This window comes from Haplochromis burtoni, unplaced genomic scaffold, assembly GCF_018398535.1.
Source record: "Haplochromis burtoni strain Fernald_Lab_line unplaced genomic scaffold, NCSU_Asbu1 Contig_593, whole genome shotgun sequence".
NCBI lineage: Eukaryota > Metazoa > Chordata > Actinopteri > Cichliformes > Cichlidae > Haplochromis > Haplochromis burtoni.
Genome location: NW_024582954.1, coordinates 70,167 through 90,999, shown reverse-complemented (window position 1 = coordinate 90,999; position 20,833 = coordinate 70,167). Strand labels below are relative to the sequence as shown.

General features: G+C 39.6%; 1 protein-coding gene across 10 annotated transcripts in view; it reads left to right on the top strand.

The window, feature by feature from the left end:
• The window catches only part of adgrb1a (adhesion G protein-coupled receptor B1a), a 207,670-nt gene that overhangs the window by 159,692 nt on the left and 27,145 nt on the right, over positions 1 to 20,833 (top strand). For 9 of the 10 annotated variants that reach the window (XM_042214604.1, XM_005948362.3, XM_014329598.2 and 6 more), the window contains 6 exons: positions 9,395 to 9,498; positions 12,285 to 12,387; positions 12,599 to 12,749; positions 13,083 to 13,152; positions 13,403 to 13,469; positions 16,795 to 16,880. In XM_042214604.1, coding sequence (XP_042070538.1) covers positions 9,395 to 9,498; positions 12,285 to 12,387; positions 12,599 to 12,749; positions 13,083 to 13,152; positions 13,403 to 13,469; positions 16,795 to 16,880 — 581 coding nt within the window. Of the gene's footprint in view, positions 1 to 9,394; positions 9,499 to 12,284; positions 12,388 to 12,598; positions 12,750 to 13,082; positions 13,153 to 13,402; positions 13,470 to 16,794; positions 16,881 to 19,599; positions 19,660 to 20,833 lie in introns of all 10 variants that reach the window. The other variant, XM_042214603.1, reaches the window with a different exon arrangement.

Sequence of the window (20,833 nt, the reverse complement as noted above, 5' to 3'; positions counted from 1 at the left end):
AGCAGGCAGAATTTATAGGGGTGAAGAATAGTAATGACACTGAGGATCTGAGGTCATTTCTTTAGTCCTTCATTTATACCTTGAATTATGATGGCTGTGGACTGGTAGTCATTCTTGTTCTAGTTCTTTGCTTGTTTGCTTGAATGGCACATGGGTAGTTGGTGCATTAAAAACTAAAAGCCTGTAAAATCCTGAGAATTTTGTGGACACGTAAATTTGAAAGCTGACGGCCATCTGCAGAGAGCCTTGCACTCATTATCGATCTTAACTCCATTTCACATATGACATGGCTCTAGTAGTGAGGCAAGTTTCTTAACTCAAGCCATTAAACTACAATGCTACCACACGTACTGTAGATATTAGCTTTCTGTCTCTGGATTTATAGGTCATCTTTTAACACTTTTCTTAGTGCTGTGCCATATAATATTGTCTATTATAACACAGGTATAATTATTATGTGATGTAAAACTTACAAAACTTACATTTCTGGATATCAGTGCTGCAACGACATCGTGCAGCGACAACCACGAGACAAGCTCGGAAATGTTGGGGAGCTTTTGATGACAATCTAGCATCTGAAAATGGAGCTACTTCAACATCCAATCAAGCATAGTTATTTTCAAAATAAGAACAGTTCCTAAAGGTGGAAACAACAAACATCTCTGACAATTCAGTCAAATGCAAGAATGAAATAAACGCAGCTGATGATGTGTGACCCAAAACTAAACAAATATCTCAGCTAAGCATTACTGAAGTACTCACTTGTTGCCTTGCGTATGACAGGAAGTGCAAACAGTGGATGGAAATCACTGATGCATGACGGTAAAGGAGGGCTATAAGCAGCTAGTTAAAACACTCCACCCTATGATAATATTCCACACTCTCCTGAAAAGTTACCAGATAAAGATAATTTAGTTTTCATATATAATTTACTTTAAGTGTTAAGCAGTCATGTAGCGTTATAGTTACTAATAAGTTGTAATATTTAATAATCAATATGTAATAAATTCACAGGAAACTACTACAACTACTTTTGTGTTTACATTTGGTATAAAGCTATTATTGCTCTATAATTCTGCTGCTGCTTCTTCTGGCACCTTAAAGCAATAGATTCAGACTTTCAATTAAGCAGTCTGTGATCAATGACAGTAACTCTTCAGAAAAGAAGGATGGAAAATGCCCTTCATTTTGTTTGCACTGCTAAATGTTGCTCCCTTTAATAAGCTGATAAAATGCTGGCAAAACACACGTTTTTGGGGCTTTTTTTCTATATTATTAGAAATAGCATTGCAGATTTCTTTGAAATATTGTAATATAATGTAAAGGCTGTATTGTCCACCCCTGTTTCTCCCTCTATCATATGTCAATCATTAGTATCCTTCACTAGCACAAATCCTATTGCAGAATGGATGAGAATGGAAAACCAGTATAGAACTGGTTCCCAGTAGTTCAATACTCTGGAATTGTTAGATTCCGGTTATCAGTTCCACTTGCACTTGCGCTGCAGTCTGCTGATTTCAGTTTGTGTGCCAGAGGGGAAAATAATGGCATAGTCTATAGCAGCGGTCTCCAACCTTTTTTGCGCCACGGACCGGTTTATGCCCGACAATATTTTCACGGACCGGCCTTTAAGGTGTCGCGGATAAATACAACAAAATAAAACTAGTACCGGTACCGAAAAAAAGAAGATTTATTCATAACACACGTGAAAAGACCCAGGAAAACCGAGTTAACGATAAAAACGATAACAAAATAACGCTGAAAACCAATAAAAACCCTGAAAACCATACATTTCACACCTGAGCCTCAACTCTCGCGGCCCGGTACCAAACGACTCACGGACCGGTACCGGTCCGAGGCCCGGGGGTTGGGGACCGCTGGTCTACAGTAGGGGTGCAACAATTCACAAAATTCACGGTTCGGTTCAGTTCGATACTTTGGTGTCACGGTTCAATATTTTTTCGATACAAAAAATGTTCATGCCTTTTTAATTTGTCATTTATTAAAATTATAAATATATATTTTAACTCAAAAGTACAGTTTTTAAATTTAATGTTGCTGAAACAACAAAATCGTCGATGACTAATTTTATAGTCGATGCGTTGTTTGAAGCTTTGTAAGATCCCAAAAGACGCAGGAATAAGTAGTAGGATTTAAGAGTGTAATAACGGACTGAAACAGAAGATGTCAGCACTGCATGTACAGATGAGTTAATTGATAATCGCGTTAGTTGCGCATTAATGCTGACAGCACAAAAAAAAAAAAATAGAGTCTAGGGCTGCCACGATTAGTCATCCCTGTCAGTGCACCCCAGGGTGGCTGTGGCTACAATGTAGCTTGCCATCACCAGTGTGTGAATGTGTGTGTGAATGGGTGGATGACTGGATATGTAAAGCGCTTTGGGGTCCTTAGGGACTAGTAAAGCGCTATATAAATACAGGCCATTTACCATTTTTACCATTTATCCCAAAAGAGTAAGAATAAGTAGTAGAGTGTAAGAGTGTAATAACAGACTGAAACAGAAGATGGCAGCACTGCATGTACAAGTATGCCAGCTGCCGTTAAACCCCGAAAAAGAAGAAGCAGTGTCCGGTATCGTAGCTGTGTCCAAATTCAGGAACCGCATCCTCCTGTACCCGCATTTGTAGGCTGATTACGTTACAGCGACATGACAAAGACTGTCCAAATTCAAAGACTCCGACAAATGCGGCCGACAAATGCGCCCTTCATTTCCCCAAATTGGAAGGATGGGTCGGGTGTATACTTCGTGGCCCAACCTATCCCAGAATTCATAGCGCGGCCCTGCTCAGTTTCCAACAATGGCGGCAGCTAATTAGTTTTAATATTACTCTTATTATTCTTTCTGGGTCACAAAATAAACGTTTAAGATATTTTCAGGCAATAATGTAGCTGTGTAAATTTCAAATATCTGCTCAGTTTATCAAGACACCACATATTTTCAAAAGCGCTCCGACGTTTTCCGAGACGTCTGTTACCCACCAGCTCGATAGCTAGCTGGGGTTCAAGGCTCACTAGAGCCGGTGAGAACACCGGACTCCCGGCAAATCGTTTTCAAACCCACCACCGTCTTTCGCTACTCAGGTTAAACATGATATATATAAGTCACTTAGATAACTTAAAAATGTTATTGTTTGGCTTTTTTCAGTATTTTATTTGTTCCTGAGTAAATTGTTTGGCTGAGATTAAAGTTATAGTTTTTACACAGCAGAATAAATGTCAAGCAGAAAACTGATTATCAGAAGTGTGAGATGCTCGAGAATATACTCCGGTGTCCTGTTATATTTTAGATAGCAAGGAGCAGACGGCTGAGTTTATTAAACTCTGCCGAAACAATCTGCAAATTTCATTAAAATTTTATAAACTAATATCTTGTCTTTGTTTTTAGTTAGCACATACCTTAAACACTTAAATCTGTAAGCTAATGATAGTTATATAGTCCAATGGACGCATGATCTGATTAGTTGACTAATCGCAAAAATAATCGGTGACTAGTCGACTATCAAAATAATTGTTTGTGGCAGCCCTAATAGAGTCGCCAATTTGGGATTTCTTTGGCTTTAAACCAGATGAAAGAGGTAAACCTAAGGATGTAACCAAAGCGGTGTGTCACTTGTGCAGACGTATAGTGTGAGCAAAGTACTCAAACACGGCTAACTTGCATGAGCATGTACGTGTCCACCATCCGGCTGAGTATGCTAGGCTATCACCAGCTTCTGCAGCTCCATCAACAAGCATTTGGGCGCACTCTGAGGAGGGTGCATTTCACTCGCAGATGAAAGAGGGTGCAGTTAATTTTTTCCTGTTGACTGCTTCTATTAGCTCCATCATTAATAGCAAACTTATTCATGGGCAAATAAATAATTAAATTGCCCTTGTAAAAACTATCGGCGATAGGCTATCGTGCTGGCTATTGTTGATAGTCGATATATTCGTCCAATCCCCCAACCCTAGTGCATAGTGTTTCCCCTGGGTTGCTGCTGGTGTGTTTTTTTTAAGCCTTGTTCCACGCTTCCAGTTGTACTACAGGATGGTCTGAACTGCTGTACTGTTTCCTGAGAGAGGATAAAGCCTTATGTTCGTATTATGTTTGTCACAATACAAAGAACATGTTGTGGTTGTGTTGGTAGTAGATGACTTACACTCTGTTCACGATTTGATCATTTGTACTGCTCTTAGTATTATGGACCATGTTGGTCATTATTGGCTTTGTCTATGTTCATTAATCGGCAAATATAAAGTAGATCACTTAAAGAGCTTTCTTCTCCTGTTGGTACTTTTCCCCTGTTGCCGTCTAATGCTAATTTGGCCTTTAGTTTTGCTCTGTTCACATGTGTGACATAATGAATTAAGCTAATAATTACCAGTAAACTAATATTGGCATATCCTCAACATGCTGCAGCCTCCCTGCAGCCTGCCACCACCTGTGCAGATGACAGGCTGTTTGAATTCTGTTGTTTCCAGAAAGCATTGTGTCTCCTAAGGAAAGCTAAATTCCCGCTTGTGCTTTTTCCAGAAATTTCAGCTTTTCTCATTTCTCATGCTCTTCTTTTTTCCCCTTTCCCCTATGTTCTATTATTTTGCGAGACAGCCACGGCCGCCATTCGAATTATTCCTGATGCAACACATAGCAGCTTCTAAATGGCCCAGCCTCTGTCTGCAGCTAGCCTTCTACAGCCTCAGCATGACAAATACCCCAACCTCCTTTTTTTCCTCTGTCCCCCCCCCCCCTTGCTCCTCCCATACTTCCATCTCTTTCTTCTCTACCCCTCAGTCATTTCATCCCACCATTTTTCATTCTCTGATGTCGCATCACATTGTAGTTCTGCCTCTCTCCCTCTGCTTACTACATCATTTACTCTCTAGCTGCCACCTCTGGTGTGCGTTTTGCTCAGTCCAGCTTCACTGCAGACTTTTAGAAGGAAAAACAGGGAACAAATGCACTGCAGTCAAAGGCAAAGCCCTCTGAACCCAGTGTGCTACCATTGGTAGACCCGTGTGCAGTGTAGGGAGAGAGGATGAATGAATGTGCCTGTGCTGGTATCAACTGGATGCTATAAGCCTGGCCTCTAGTCGCAGTGACAAGCCTCACGTCAATTAGCCCATTGTAGGAGTAACAAATAGGTAGATAGTATGAGGGCTGTAGGCTGTTAGAGAGGCAGCATCTGTTGATGTTTTATCTATCAAGTGGAACTACAGTTATGGGAGTCATAGCTGTACTCTGATTTGCACATCAAGATGTCTTGTGGTCATATGAAAACCTAAAAATAAATAAATGGAAAGCAAATGATCTGATGATCGGTGAAAGAGAAACCTTCTGTGTTTTCATTTTTTGACTAAGCCACTTTTTTGTGATTGGTTTTCTAGCCAAGTATGTGCAGGTTTATTATCTATTTCCAGCATGAAGATAAAGTAGCATGTGTGCAGTGCAGTGAAAAAGCATTTATCTGATTTGTTAGCTTTTTGCATACTTGTCAGTGGTGTGTTTAAAGTCTGCTCATGTGGAATTATGTGGTCTGGCCATTTTCTTGTGGACAGGAATGCTCTCATCTGGACTCTGTGTGAGCTTTGGTACAAGGCAAGTTCTGTCGTTAGCTGAGGAAGAACTAAAAAGTTTGTCTGTCTCAGCAGACGCCTTTCTGTTTCACTGCACTTGTAATCTTTTTTTCTCCCACTTTGCTTTTAGAGAAGGAACTCACTGCAGTGCAGATTAATCAGAGGATTTAATTAACTTGGCCCCGGCACACGCATCAAACCTGGAGACAAGACAGGCTATAAACTCAGCCAATTATCTTCTGCTAGAGGGGTGGGGGTAAATGTGATGGGGTCGGAAACCCCTCGCGTCCCGGTCCCCTCAGGTCCAGCCATCCTCCATCTGTGAGCAACTGCAAAGCCTTTTTTCACTGCTACTACTGCACCCTCATCTCACCTTAATCTTCTTCACCCGAACACAGCACAGCATTAGCGATGAGCTGTTCCAGCTACTGATCCAGCCACATTAGGTTTGGATGATTACTCCAGCAAATAACTTTGTATCTGTTATTAAAACGCATTCCCCTGCATATTCACTGAAGAGACCGCCTACCATGACGAAATGGGTGTACAATTGTTTCACTTCATTTCTGTTGAATCAAATTTGGAATTTTAGTGCAATCATAATAACGTCGGTGGGTATTGACTCTTTGCTGTAAATGTCTCTTCTTCCTAGAGCTTTTGGTTTATACCGACTAAATATAGGCGCATTTCAGTGGGAAATGTCATTAAAATGCCTTTTGTTTTTAACTGAACTTCTTGGCTTGAATGATGGTAATCTTGCTGTGTCTCCCCATTGCTTTGGTCCAGTTTGATCTCTCTCAACAATGCAGTCCTGTTAGATTGACATTTATGTTTCCTGAAATGAGAATCCTACACTCTTTAGTGATACTCTAATTTTCAAATTTCATGTCATCTAGGTTTTTTTGTGGAGCCAGTTCTAAAAAAAAATTTCAGCTCCTCCCTTGTCACAAGGGATTGCCACTGGTGGTAGCTCCTCTTATTTGTCAGAGTGGAGTTACATCGGATGCACTGGCCGACACAGCTATAAAAGGCTTAGGGGGTCTAGCTTCAATCAAACCACAAAACTTTAACTTGCCAAGGGAATATGTAAACCACAACTTACATATCTTGGTGTATCCTGAGAACCAGCTCACATGTTGAGAACTGTCTATTCTGCTGTGGTATTAGTAGTAGATGAAATACACTCCAAGGAAAACTTCCCTCACCCCTGCTATAGATATTACTGTAATGGGCTAACCTTATCGCGTGATGTGCTTTGATCAGGCCAAAGCATTTTGGCTTACAACTAGGGAAGGGGATAGAGAACCGGTTTTGCAGAAAACTAGTTCCCAGTAGTCCAATTCCTTGGAATTGTTAATCTGCCTGCCTATCAGTCCCGCTTATCGGTTCTTGCACTTGCAGTAGAATCAACTGATTTCGGTTCACATGTCAGAGGAGGAAAATAGCAGCACAGTGCATGGATAGGACAAGATAAATAGTAAAGTGGAAAACAGCATCCATAGATCTCATAGATCTGCTGCTAAGCAGTTTTCCACTTTACTATTTATCTTGTCCACAAGCTCATCTTTGATGATACCAGCCCAAACCAGTACTCCACCTCCACCTTGCTGGCGTCTGAGTCGGACTGGAGCTCTCTGCCCTTTACCAATCCAGCCACGGGCCCATCCATCTGGCCCATCAAGACTCACTCTCATTTCATCAGTCCATAAAACCTTAGAAAAATCAGTCTTGAGATATTTCTTGGCCCAGTCTTGACGTTTCAGCTTGTGTGTCTTGTTCAGTGGTGGTCGTCTTTCAGCCTTTCTTACCTTGGCCATGTCTCTGAGTATTGCACACCTTGTGCTTTTGGGCACTCCAGTGATGTTGCAGCTCTGAAATATGGCCAAACTGGTGGCAAGTGGCATCTTGGCAGCTGCACGCTTGACTTTTCTCAGTTCATGGGCAGTTATTTTGCGCCTTGGTTTTTCCACACGCTTCTTGCGACCCTGTTGACTATTTTCAATGAAACGCTTGATTGTTCGATGATCACGCTTCAGAAGCTTTGCAATTTTGAGACTGCTGCATCCCTCTGCAAGATATCTCACTATTTTTGACTTTTCTGAGCCTGTCAAGTCCTTCTTTTGACCCATTTTGCCAAAGGAAAGGACGTTGCCTAATAATTATGCACACCTGATATAGGGTGTTGATGTCATTAGACCACACCCCTTCTCATTACAGAGATGCACATCACCTAATATGCTTAATTGGTAGTAGGCTTTCGAGCCTATACAGCTTGGAGTAAGACAACATGCATGAAGAGGATGATGTGGACAAAATACTCATTTGCCTAATAATTCTGCACTCCCTGTACAGCTGCTGCAGATGGTACATGGTTACATGGTTGCTATGGTGACCAAGACAGTGGCAGACAAGGTTTTGGGAATGAAAAAAGCGAAGGTGTCACGTCTTCATTTTCCTTTATTTTAATTTGTCTGTTCAATATGGAAATTGACTTTGTATGCATACATTGTCCGTGTGTGTGGGTGGTGTGTGTGCATTTCTGCTGATTGGAAGTATTGTGGTTTCTTGCTAAATCACCTTGAAGTCACCTTACTGTCAAACTGAAAGCAGAAAAGAAGCAGGAGCATTCTTTCAGAATCTCTACGTGTGTGTGTGTGAGAAAGAGAGAGCGAGAGAGAGAGAGAGAGTGACATTCTGCTAACCTTTACACCTCTAGTAACTACCTACTCTACACCTCTACTAATCTTATCCTGTGCAGCCATTAAACCAGGCTCAAAGTAAGGCGGTGCGATATGACCAAAATCTCATCCTGATAACAATATATATCACAAAATAGAGCATTTTCTGTAAATTCTGTGAATCTCAGGCAACCTTGTGTACCTGGAGTTGAGTGTTTTGACTGATGCATGAAACTATATATGAGTATTTATTACACGGCGTGGTGCGGGGAAAAGCCGGTTCTAATGTTTGAGTCTAAGGATTATTTTCAGCGCTCTTTTTTGCTCCTCATCCGTAAACTCTCTCCATACTCTTTCACATGATTCTTGCGTAGATGGTAGAAGAGGTTTGTTGTGTTGGAGTCTGTTGTGGGGACCTGTTTGCGGCAAAGTTTGCATAGTAAAGTTTTCTTCTCCATGTCAGACTTTTCATAACCAAACCAGATCCATGCTACAGAGGTAGCCCCTCGTTTAGGAATAAGGTCCTCAATTTGTTTTGACTGGTCTTTCTGTTTCAAGCTGCCTGGTTCTACCTCACCTTCACTGGTCATGCTTGTATTCTCTGAAATGATGAAAAAATATTTCCATAAACAGTGGATTTTGTGACACCACCAAACAAATGATAGCAAATAATATTAAACGGTAGATGTTTTATTTTCGTCATCCATCGTCATATCGCAAAGTCCTAGTTTAATGTTTTTTTGTGTGCTGGTGCTTTATTAGCTAGAGTTACACATGATAAAAACTAAATCCGTCCATATTACATATAAATTTAATATAGATAGTGGCTCTTTAATGTATTGGCTTACACATTTACCTAACAACAGGAAAATGGACTCCGCTGAATTTGAACCATGGATGACCCAGTTAGGAGGTGAAAACTCAACAAATCAAGCCAACATGGATTTTTCTTTTCTGCTGTCAGCTCTTGTCAAATTCTGTGCACACAACAGATCTGCAAGACCCCACTGACGAGTCCCTCTGACTTTGTTTGCAGCAATGGGCTTTTTCATTATTCACTTTTCACTTTATCAGATAAAGTGGAATAGATCTTGATTGTATTTCACATTTTTCTTTTTTGTCCTCCTTCCTTTTATTTGCAGAACATGGATAAGACACAACTCCCGTCTGTGACACTGATTGTAGGCTGTGGAGTGTCTTCACTGACATTGCTGCTACTCATCATCATCTATGTGTCTGTCTGGAGGTGAGATATTACAGCTTGCATTAAAAATATTAGCACAGGGCTGTGATTAATGTGAGGAGGAAGTGTTAACAACAGACTAGCAGCTCATCAGGTGGGAGGATATGAACCATCTGACTTAAATCTATCAAGGACAAAAAGACAGTGCTACTAAAAGCATGCTTTCTGCTGGTTTTAAGATTTTCAAAGATTGTGTTTCATTTTATTAAAAAGCCTACAAAATTATTAAAAGCTCTTAAATAAGCAGTAGAGCCAAAATCTAATGTAACAGTGTAGATTGAGAATGTAAAATCTTCTACTTTCCAAAGCTGTACCTACAGTATCTTTTCCATTAGTAACTACTTGGATCGCCACAGTTTTCAGAGTTTTCCATTAGGTCATAGCACCTGATACCAGGTATTTTTTAGTACCTGCTCGCCCAGGGTTCAAAGCAATCCGAGCATGTCCTAAAATGTGACGTCGTCAGACTGCATGCCACCGATTGGCAGGTTAGTAGCATCACTCGATGAGTCGTGAGAACTAGGGGTGGCTTTTTCCTGATTCAAATAGATTTTAGTTTGAATAATGCAATATCCATTCATTAAATCCTGATTTGGTTTTTAAATATAAATGTATTATGTCAGAAACGCCAGAATCTCAGCGTAAAGCTCACAAAACTATTTCAACAACCACCAAAAAGCCAAAATAGCAGGTACACGGATTCCGCTCAAACATGTAAACACAAAACGAGATCCACGGCACGTATGTGGACATGCCATCATCTCACAGATTCTGAAGCTGCAGGTTTTTCGTCAATCTCCAACCAAAATTTACTGAATCAGCAACAAAAGAAGACCAAAACTACGCTTCACGTTTGAAAGGCATAGTAAAAAGTGCCCTCTTACTTTGGCAGTTTTGCTCACACCATAATAAAATCACTCTTGTTTCACAGCTCTTTCTCTCAGTATACTTCAAGACCAGTTTACCATCAAGAATCTCTATTTTTTATCTCTATCGCTATTACTTGCTTGCTTACTAAGCACCAAACTACCGTAGTGTACAGTGTTATCGGCAACAGTTTTTTTCTTGTCTTCCCGCAAGAAAACCTCATTTCTGCTGTTCAGTACCGAAGAAATTGAAACTTTTATAAATTATGCCAAACTGCAAAACACTTAGCTGTGTAATTAAAACCTCTTGAACTTTGCCCTGCTTCACCTCAGCAACATGTTCATATGTGGTTTAATGGTTTTTTTTTCAGTTTTTGATCTACTGCAGAATATTTTTAAGGCGGTTATCTGCTATAAAAAGCCAGGCCAAGAAAATTTCCTTCATATTTTTTTGTTTCATCCTGTGTTACTTTGACACAAAAGCATCTGCTGTGATGTTTAAACCTCTGATGAAGTCTCACAAGTGTCAGTTTTGTTTTTATACTTAGATATAAAAATATGGATATGTACTGATAAATGATCATAATTATAATATTATTGACTGTCTGAGTCAAAATTGAATTAAATTGAATCAAAGCGAAATCGGGGATCACATTGAATCAGGTTGACGATACCCAAGCCTAAAGAGAGCGTCTCATTAAAACCGAGCCTATATTTCACATTTGTTTAGATACTGAATGGGGAGAGTAATGGTGCCATCCTGTCAAATCCTTAAGTCTCTTGATCTATGAGTCTGGACAGAAATGGATGTAAACTGTACCTGAACCAGTTGGTGGAGGTATAGAACAACAAAGAGTTCTAGTTTTCCCCTTTTGAAGTTTAGAAACTGAAAAACGTGAGCTTTGCTATCATGTACCACAGCAAACTTTGCATTTCTTTGTATCTTTTCTATTTTTGAAGTCACAAAATATATACCATGTTTTTCTTTTACTAGAGGACTAATTGGCTAAGCAGCTGAAATATGATATAACACCTAATTCTAGTTTTGTTTTTTTGTTTTATTTTTTTTTATCCATACTGACTTTTTGGAGTCCTCTAGGGAAAAAGTGTATTCCCCAAGCAGCTGGTAGTTTTTTTGCTGGAGACTGACTGTATGCAAGTGAAAACAGAGGTTGCTACACCAAAAACCTCTCTGCTCTGCGATTGTTTTGACTACAGCTGAACAAAAAAAAACACAACTATTTTTGGTTTGCATTGCACTTTTTGCTCTCTTTCTTTCCGCTACCGCTCGATGAGTAGTTTGTGAATGTTTGCAGACAAGTCAGAGTCTTCCAAGCAAAGGACAGGTAACCATGGCAATCTGTTAGCAACTAAAGCACATATATATATATTCCGTAGGTCTGACTGCTAAGATAAGATAAGATAAGATAAGATAACCTTTATTAGTCCCACACGTGGGAAATTTGTTTTGTCACAGCAGGAAGTGGACAGTGCAAAAGTTATGAGGCAAAAATTAGAATACAATAAGAATAAATACAGTACACAACTGTACAGAATAGAATAAAATAAAATACTATATACAGTAGAATAAAATAAAATAAATATACAATAAGATAAAAATAGAATACAAATACAAATACTATATACAACTGAGTAAAAATACAACGATGACAGAAAGGATTATTGCACTTAGTATTATTGCATATGTATGGATGTGTGTGCTTGATCAGTTAAAGTCTTTATTATGAAGTCTGACAGCAGTGGGGAGGAAAGACCTGCGAAATCTCTCCGTCCCACACCGTGGGTGCCACAGTCTCCCACTGAAGGAGCTGCTGTCACAGTCTGCTGCATGGGGTGGGAGATGTTGTCCATCAGGGATGACAGCTAGTTTCACTCATAGGTGTCTCTTTCATCCTCCTGCAGGTACATCCGGTCTGAGCGTTCAGTCATCCTTATTAACTTCTGCCTCTCCATTATCTCGTCCAATGCTCTTATTCTCATTGGACAGACGCAGACACGGAATAAGGTAAGCCAAACTCTTCCCTAGTGAATGGTAGTAGCCAGTGGTGCCAATTAAAGGTAGTGTAATGACAAGACAGGTTTTAAATGACATTCTACTGTATGCAGTCATATGAGTGAGAGTCACTCATATGACTGCAGTCATGTTCTTTGCCAGAGTATGTATTAATGAATAAAGTCTCTTCATACTTGTTTCCTGTCTTCACCTGTTGTTTCAGATCTTATGCACCCTGATTGCTGCGTTGCTTCATTTCTTCTTCTTGTCTTCATTCTGCTGGGTTCTGACAGAGGCATGGCAGTCCTACATGGCAGTGACAGGCCGCCTCAGGAATCGCATCATACGCAAGCGTTTCCTGTGTCTCGGCTGGGGTGGGCTTTCTCTCTCTCCAATTTTATTTACTTTCTTTCTTCTTGCGCTTATTCACCTTGTTCATCCTGTTTTTCTTCCTTATTTGCTTCCTGCTTTTTTCTTCTCTTCTTTTTTATCCCCTTTCCCTTTTTCCCTCATTGTTCACATCAGTTCCTCCTATATCTTTTTTTTCTTACTTTTCCAGGTTACTGTCCTTTTCTTGCCTAGTTTGTGCTTTCCTTCCTGCTGTTTTACCTTTCATTACCTGTTTATTCTTTTCTTCACTTCCTTTTATGTGTCTTGTCATCTACCTCATAATCTCTATGTTAAAGTCCATTTTTATTTCCTCCCAGGTCTCCCTGCTCTAGTAGTGGCGATCTCAGTGGGATTCACCAAGGCAAAGGGTTATGGAACATCAAGCTAGTAAGCAAGTTGTCCTATAGAGCTGTCATTGTATGCTACCTCTTCTTTAACTATTAATGGCAGAGTATTACACATGGCTGAAGGTTTGTTTGCTGTGTGTAATTGACCTCTCTCTTTTTTCCTGTCTCATCGATCATTCACTTCTTTTTCACCTCATTCAAACCCTTCATGTTCCTGCACTTTCTCTTCAAATCTCTCCCACATTAATTCCCTCTCTCAACCTCCATGTTTTCCTGCTTCTTTCTTGTAGCTGCTGGCTGTCTCTGGAAGGAGGTCTTCTCTATGCATTTGTGGGACCTGCTGCAGCCGTAGTCTTGGTATTTCTTCTACCCTTTTTATTCTATGTTTGTATTCAGTGCATTAGTTTAACCTGTAGCTATAGCTCCCATCATGTGCCAATTTCATGTGTGTATCTGCTTAATGATTTATTAAACCTAGTAGTCATTATAGTAGTTGCTATACATTTTAGTCATTCTAACAGTCTTGGTACTGGTGCTGTAAACAGATGATAAAAGTGCAGGATTAAAAGAAACTCAGAATTAAAATTGAAATATTGACCCAGGACAATAATATTATAATATTATTATTGTGTTTAAGCATTACTGTACATCACCATTTAGACCTTTGGACAATGACTAGTGCTGGAATCTCAGTGTAACATAAAATAAAACATTGAAAACATTGCACAATTGGATATTCCCTTTCCCTGATCTTTCATTTTTTCTGTCTCCTCTTATCATGCTTACTTCCTCCTCCTTTTCCTGCTCTTCCCTAATATTATTTACCTTTTTTCCTTCCCTCCTTTTTTTCTTCCATTTCCCTGTCAATGTGCTTCGTTTTCATCTTTTTCTGCCCCACGTCTTTATTTTCTCCTTAGTCTTTCTTTCCTCCTCTGTGTCATCCATGGCACTTTCCTGCCCTTAATCCATCCTCTTTAGTTCCTGTCTTCTTTGTTGTCTTTTGCTACCTTCCATTCTTATCTTACTTCCTGCTTTACTCCCTTGACATTTGTCATATTTCCATGAAGTTTTTATCCCTTTTTTCTTTTCATCCCTTTTTCATCTTCTTGTTTTCCACCTTTAATCCTCCTGGATTTTTTTTCTTGTATTGATTTGTCTCTTTTCTATCTCTTCTTTTTTCTAGGCTGTTTATTTGCCATAATAATCTCTGATGTTTATTAATTTTCCTATTAATTTTATTCTGCTTCATTGTCTATGCCTCATTTGCTTCTTGCCTTTCCTGCTTTCTATATTTTTACATCATGTTATTTATGCTTCCTGCTGTCTTTTCTTTCTTTCTTTCCTACTTCATCATTTACCTCCTGTTACTCTCATAATTTTTCTTTGTCCATATTCACAGTATGTTCTTCTCCACCTTTTCCTTTTATCATTCCCTTTACTTCATTCATGGTTTTCTAAATACTGCCACCTAACTTAATAGTTTTTTTTCTAGTTTACAGCACATACACATTTATCATTAGAACAATAATAATAATAATAATAATTTACAGGTAATTCCAGTAAAATCTGGGTGAGACTGAAATCTTTGCCCATTCTTCTTTGCAAAACAGCTCCAGCTCAGTCAGATTAGATGGACAGCGTTTGTGAACAGCAGTTTTCAGATCTTGCCACAGATTCTCGATTGGATTTAGATCTGGACTTTGACTGGGCCGTTCTAACACATGGATATGTTTTGTTGTAAACCATCCCATTGTTGCCCTGGCTTTATGCCTAGGGTCGTTGTCCTGCTGGAAGCTGAACCTCCGCCCCAGTCTCAAGTCTTTCGCAGACTCCAAGAGGTTTTCTTCCAAGACTGCCCTGTATTTGGCTCCATCCATCTTCCCATCAACTCTGACCAGCTTCCCTGTCCCTGCTGAAGAGAAGCCCCCCCAGAGCATGATGCTGCCACCACCATATCTGACAGTGGGGATGGTGTGTTCAGAGTGATGTGCAGTGTTAGTTTTCCACACATAGCGTTTTGCATTTTGGTCTCATCTGACCAGAGCAGCTTCTTCCACATGTTTGCTGTGTCCCCCACATGGCTTGTGGCAAACTGCAAACGGGACTTCTTATGGTTTTCTGTTAACAATGGCTTTCTTCTTGCCACTCTTCCATAAAGGCCAACTTTGTGCAGTGCACGACTAATAGTTGTCCTATGGACAGATTCCCCCACCTGAGCTGTAGATCTCTGCAGCTCGTCCAGAGTCACCATGGGCCTCTTGGCTGCATTTCTGATCAGCGCTCTCCTTGTTCGGCCTGTGAGTTTAGGTGGACGGCCTTGTCTTGGTAGGTTTACAGTTGTGCCATACTCCTTCCATTTCTGAATGATGGCTTGAACAGTGCTCCGTGGGATGTTCAAGGCTTGGGAAATCTTTTTGTAGCCTAAGCCTGCTTTAAATTTCTCAATAACTTTATCCCTGACCTGTCTGGTGTCTAAATCCAATCGAGAATCTGTGGCAAGATCTGAAAACTGCTGTTCACAAACGCTGTCCATCTAATCTGACTGAGCTGGAGCTGTTTTGCAAAGAAGAATGGGCAAAGATTTCAGTCTCTAGATGTGCAAAGCTGGTAGAGACAGACCCTAAAAGACTGGCAGCTGGAACTGCAGCAAAAGGTGGTTCTACAAAGTATTGACTCAGGGGGCTGAATAATTACTCACACCCCACTTTGCAGTTATTTATTTGTAAAAAATGTTTGGAATCATGTATGATTTTCGTTCCACTTCTCACGTGTGCACCACTTTGTGTTGGTCTTTCACGTGGAATTCCAATAAAACTGATTCATGTTTGTGGCTGTAATGTGACAAAATGTGGGAAAGTTCACTGTAATTAGCCACTGTAATTAAGCCAAGTTGTACTGGCATCAGAAATAGCAGTTTTAATAATCATATTCATATGCTATATCAGGTATATATGTAGAAATCTTATAAAATGTTAAACTTCCAGCTTCTCACAGCTGTTGTTGTATTGACCTATATTAACCCCCCTGTAGTGTTTGGCCCAAACCAGAATTAAATCACAGACAAACTTCAGCAGAAAGCGCACTGCAGTGACACCGTCCTTGTTTTGATAATCAAATCTATTAGCTACAGTTTCGGCGATTCACTTCCCAATTTGCCTCTCCTCACCACAAGTGAACAGCTTGTTTGGGTGTCCTTATTTTCCACAAGCTGCTTCTCTAATAAAGAGCTACCTCTGCAATATGCAGACACCCCGGAACACTATCGGAGTGGATTGTACCAGAGAGTTTTATAGAGGGCAATTGTTCAAGGCAGTAAGACTGTATGAATTAAAAAACCACCACCTTTGATTTTGCAGAGCTCACATTTTATGTATTTTTTTTTAGCGTACCATTTCAATTAAAAATAATGTCTGTGTTAGTTTTCTTTTAACGTTCATTCTTCATTTTGTGACACTAATATTTGGCCTGGTACCAATTAGTATTTGCAATGCTAAACCTACAGTAAGTACAGCTAATGTGCGATGTGACTAATTTATATGCATACTGCTGCCATCGTCTCATTATGATGAACATCACCACCATTGCTTTCCATTACTGCCATCACCAGAGCAGTGCTGCATGCAGTGAAAGTAATGAAAGTGTCTTTGCTGCGCTTTAATCTTGTACCTCTTCTCTTCGGCAGGTTAACATGGTTATTGGGATTCTCGTTTTTAACAAACTGGTGTCCAAAGACGGAATTACTGATATGAAACTAAAGGAGAGGGCGGGGTATGCCTTATACCACACATCCATTTTACACAGTGACCTATAACCAGCCTCATTGCTCTAGGTAGTGGCTGAGACCGGTGCAGTTATCAGCTTCTAGTCTGAAATTGTCCCGGGCCATTATGTCATTGGCAAATTGGTTGAAGAGAACAACATTTTTAATCCGAAGAAGATGAAGTAAAAAGAAGATTCAGAAATCTGGCTGAAATTATGTTAAATGAACAAGCAAAAGAAAATATACTGTTTGTTTTCACACATGTGTGAGTCACGTGAGACTGCAGACAGAAGACAAATAAAATGTGGAGGCTGTCTGGTTATTGGTCCTGCACAGACTGAGCAAGATGATGTCTCATTTCATTGCTTTCCTTTTAAGTTTCAAATGTGTCACATTTTCCTCCAGCTGCTCTTTCTTTGCAGGTGTTGCTCTTAATGTGAAGTTCTATAAACCCATCCATGTCTTTTTTTCACCCGTTTGGTTGTTTCTGGTAAAGGGAAGCAGGGACTTTAAGCAGCGAGACCTCACTGTAAAGGGAAAGCTGGCTTATTACGACTGGGATTGTATTCTAGCTCTGGCCACAACTTCTGTTTGTGATAATGGCATTTTAATCAAAGTTTTGGAAAGTATGGAAATGTGAACAGTGAAGACAATTCAAGTCATTGAATGAACCCAATAAAACAATACATGGAAATCATAATATTGAATTTTATCTCCTTAGAACTTAATAGAATACCTTCAAATAGAGTCACGTTCTTTGAGGAAAGGTATAACTTGGAGCAGGGGTTGCACCCTGCTATCATGATTAGCATTGATATAGCTTTTTATTTACAGGGATGAAGTGAAATGCCAAGCTTCTCAATTGCCAGATTTCAAACTCAGTGGCAGTTTCCAACAATTTTCCAGTTTTCCAGCTGCCAGAAAAATTCATGGAAAACTGGTCTCATTTTATTTTGCTTCGGGAAAAATACAATGAGACGTGTTTCATTCACACTTTATGTGTATATTGTTATCATTACTGATAAACCCCTTGGCCAAAGCAAAAGATATGAAACCTAGTAGTAATAAACCATAAATGTATTTCAAATTTACAATAACTTGAAGTAGATATAATATTTTTTATTAATATTATTATTATTAGAATTAGTAGAATAAGCAGATAAATGCGTCTGATATTGTTCATAAAGACACAGTGCAGCATTTTGGGAAATATACTTTAGCATTTGTTGAGAAACCTTAGGTGTGTGGACTGCCAACATAAGGGTGGGGAATCTGGGGGCAATACACCTTCCAGCAACTTCACAGTTGTTTGTGTCATGTGTCAGAAATCGTCTTCGCATGGACCAGTTCCGGTAACTGGACCTTAACTGGTTCATGGTCTGTCACATCAGTATCACGTTTATTTGATGTGTATTCAATGATGTGACACAGCCCACTATGTCTTACAATGTTGCAATGAAGAATACTGGAGGGAAGGCGCAGGGCTACTGGCTAAAACTTCAAATGCAAATTAGAAGACTTATATAAATTAGACTTGACTGTGGACTTACAGCTAGTAAGGACAAACGAAAGGCAGAGGACGAGGTCAAACTTTAGTGCAAATTTGAATGATGAGCACTGGATGAGATTTTCTGTTTCTTAAGTGGTGTTTCAGCAAACACCACTCAACTCTTGGATTTACAGTGCTGTGAAAAGAAAATATGTGCCATCTTCCTGGTTTTGAAGGTTGTTTTTTTTTTTGCATATTTGTCATACGTACATGTTTCAGATGATCAAACAAAATTTTGTCCGGTCATCAGCACTGACCTTAAGAGAGGCCTGCAGTTCTTCAGATGTTGTTCTGGGCTCCAGGATGAGTTCTTGATCACTCTCACAGTAATTTTTGTAGGCCAGGCACTCATGGCAAGGTTCCCTGCAGTTTCCTCCATTTGTGACATATTTAGGTGTCAAAAACTAAGAAATCAGAAATGAGGAAAATACTTTTTCAAAGCACTGCAAACTAGTTTTGTGTCCAGCTGGACACGGTGTGTTAATATGATAGCTCTGGAGTTGCTGGAAGGTGCATTTGTACAGTTGTCTAACATGTTTAATGCTGCTTTTAGTTCATGCATTATATCAGTCCTATCACCTGACTATTGGTTTGTCAATTGACAAAATAGGCTGCATCCGATAGATGGGCGTAATACCTTTGACACTACCTGCTGGATAGTGAAGACTGAAGCTACATACAGAAACATAGGTTCAACGTACTTTAGCATTGGCAACGTTTCTCTGACCAAGAGAATATGTCTTTCTTTTATATCCAGTCTAAAGCAAATAAGCATGCTTTTCAGGATGTTAGACTGTTTCTTAGTGCATCAGAGCCACAACCCAGAAAACCTGCTTAGAAAATGTACGTAAATGTTACAATTTAGTTTCTTTAAAAGATATGAATACTTAAAGAGTATATTTGCCTAGGTAGGTAGTGATGGCAAATGTCAGTAGACTGATGGTGTAGCTTCTAAAAATTGGTCAGAGCACAGAGCAGACATGTACCCTTGCTGCCCTTTACCTCGCAGGCTGTTCTGTCCCCATTGGCCATGTTGGTGCATTCAGATGTTATTTTATTTCTCTCTCTGAAAAACATGTTTGCGTTCTTCAATGATCTCTCTGTTCAACTGTACTTGTTTTTATTCTGTCTGAAATGTCATGTTTGAGTTTGCACAGAATCCCCTCTCTCTCACTCAGGGCTCTCCAATCAGGGACACATCAGTCTCAGAAGCCCCCTCCCTTGTCATCGGTGATTGGGTAAAAAAAATATCTGCCCATTCCACCCTCTCTGTAGTGTATGGTTTACCAGCCCTATCAATTGCCAAACCTGCAGAATCCTCTAGCAAGCTCCTCTGATTGGCTTACTATTATTTCCTGCCTATTCACCTCACTATTGATTTTCCAATTGATCCTGCCTCCCATTAGCTGGGTAGAATAACACAGTGCCTTAGAATCTGACAGTTTCTGTAATGCTTTTTATAGAAAATGTCTTTTTTCAATAACTCGTGCTAAATGCATAGCGGTAATATTAATCTTTTCTGTATGCTTGAATAGTATGAGAATGTGTGCGTGTACCAAGTTAAAATGGTTGTCAGGATTTTATCTCTGTTTTTGTATTCCGTAACTGATGGCGGAACACATAGCCTGACTGACAGCATGAACTGGTGAGACTGGTGGGGAATTTATTAGAACTTAATTGGGAATATAAATGTCAGAAATGAATATCTGGTAACATCTGTTCAGAGTGATCGCTCAGGCTATTTTGCTAAGCTATTTAGTTGTGGCCTAACAAGATCACAGAAGTAGAAGAAATTTATGTTATTATTTCATGTTTCAATTAAACTTGATAGCACAGATGTTTTTGACCTTGGAATGAGTCATTCTAATTTTAGTCTTGCTTGCTTTGCTATTGAGCTTTCATCAGCATGCTCCAAGATATGGCTCATATTGTGTGCTTCCATACTTGCACTTTACTTGAGTGCATAAATACATTCAAACAAGTATGGCTACATGATGTGCACAAGAAATACGGCAGTGTTACGCTTCTCTCCCTCAGTGGTTGTAGATCATCAGAGATGAGAGATGAGAACCACGTCTGCTGGCGGGCATTGACAGTAGACATGTTGTGGTGTTTAGTGCTGTAACAGTTTTGCAGATGTTGACAAAATTAAGTGTTCAATTCGAGAAAACACTACCCTGTTGAAATTGAAGTACTATTCTATTATATTTGTAACTTACCATGAGTATCTTGAACCACAATAACAGTCTTCATGTAACCCAAATACTTACATGACAAGAGGTGGCACTAATTGTAAGGGCACCATCTTCTTAAAAAATTGTCTTTATGTGTTATTTTTTTAAGAATAGCTATATTGACCATAACTGGATTGGACAATCAAAAATGTCACATCATTTATTCATAAAAGTTTGT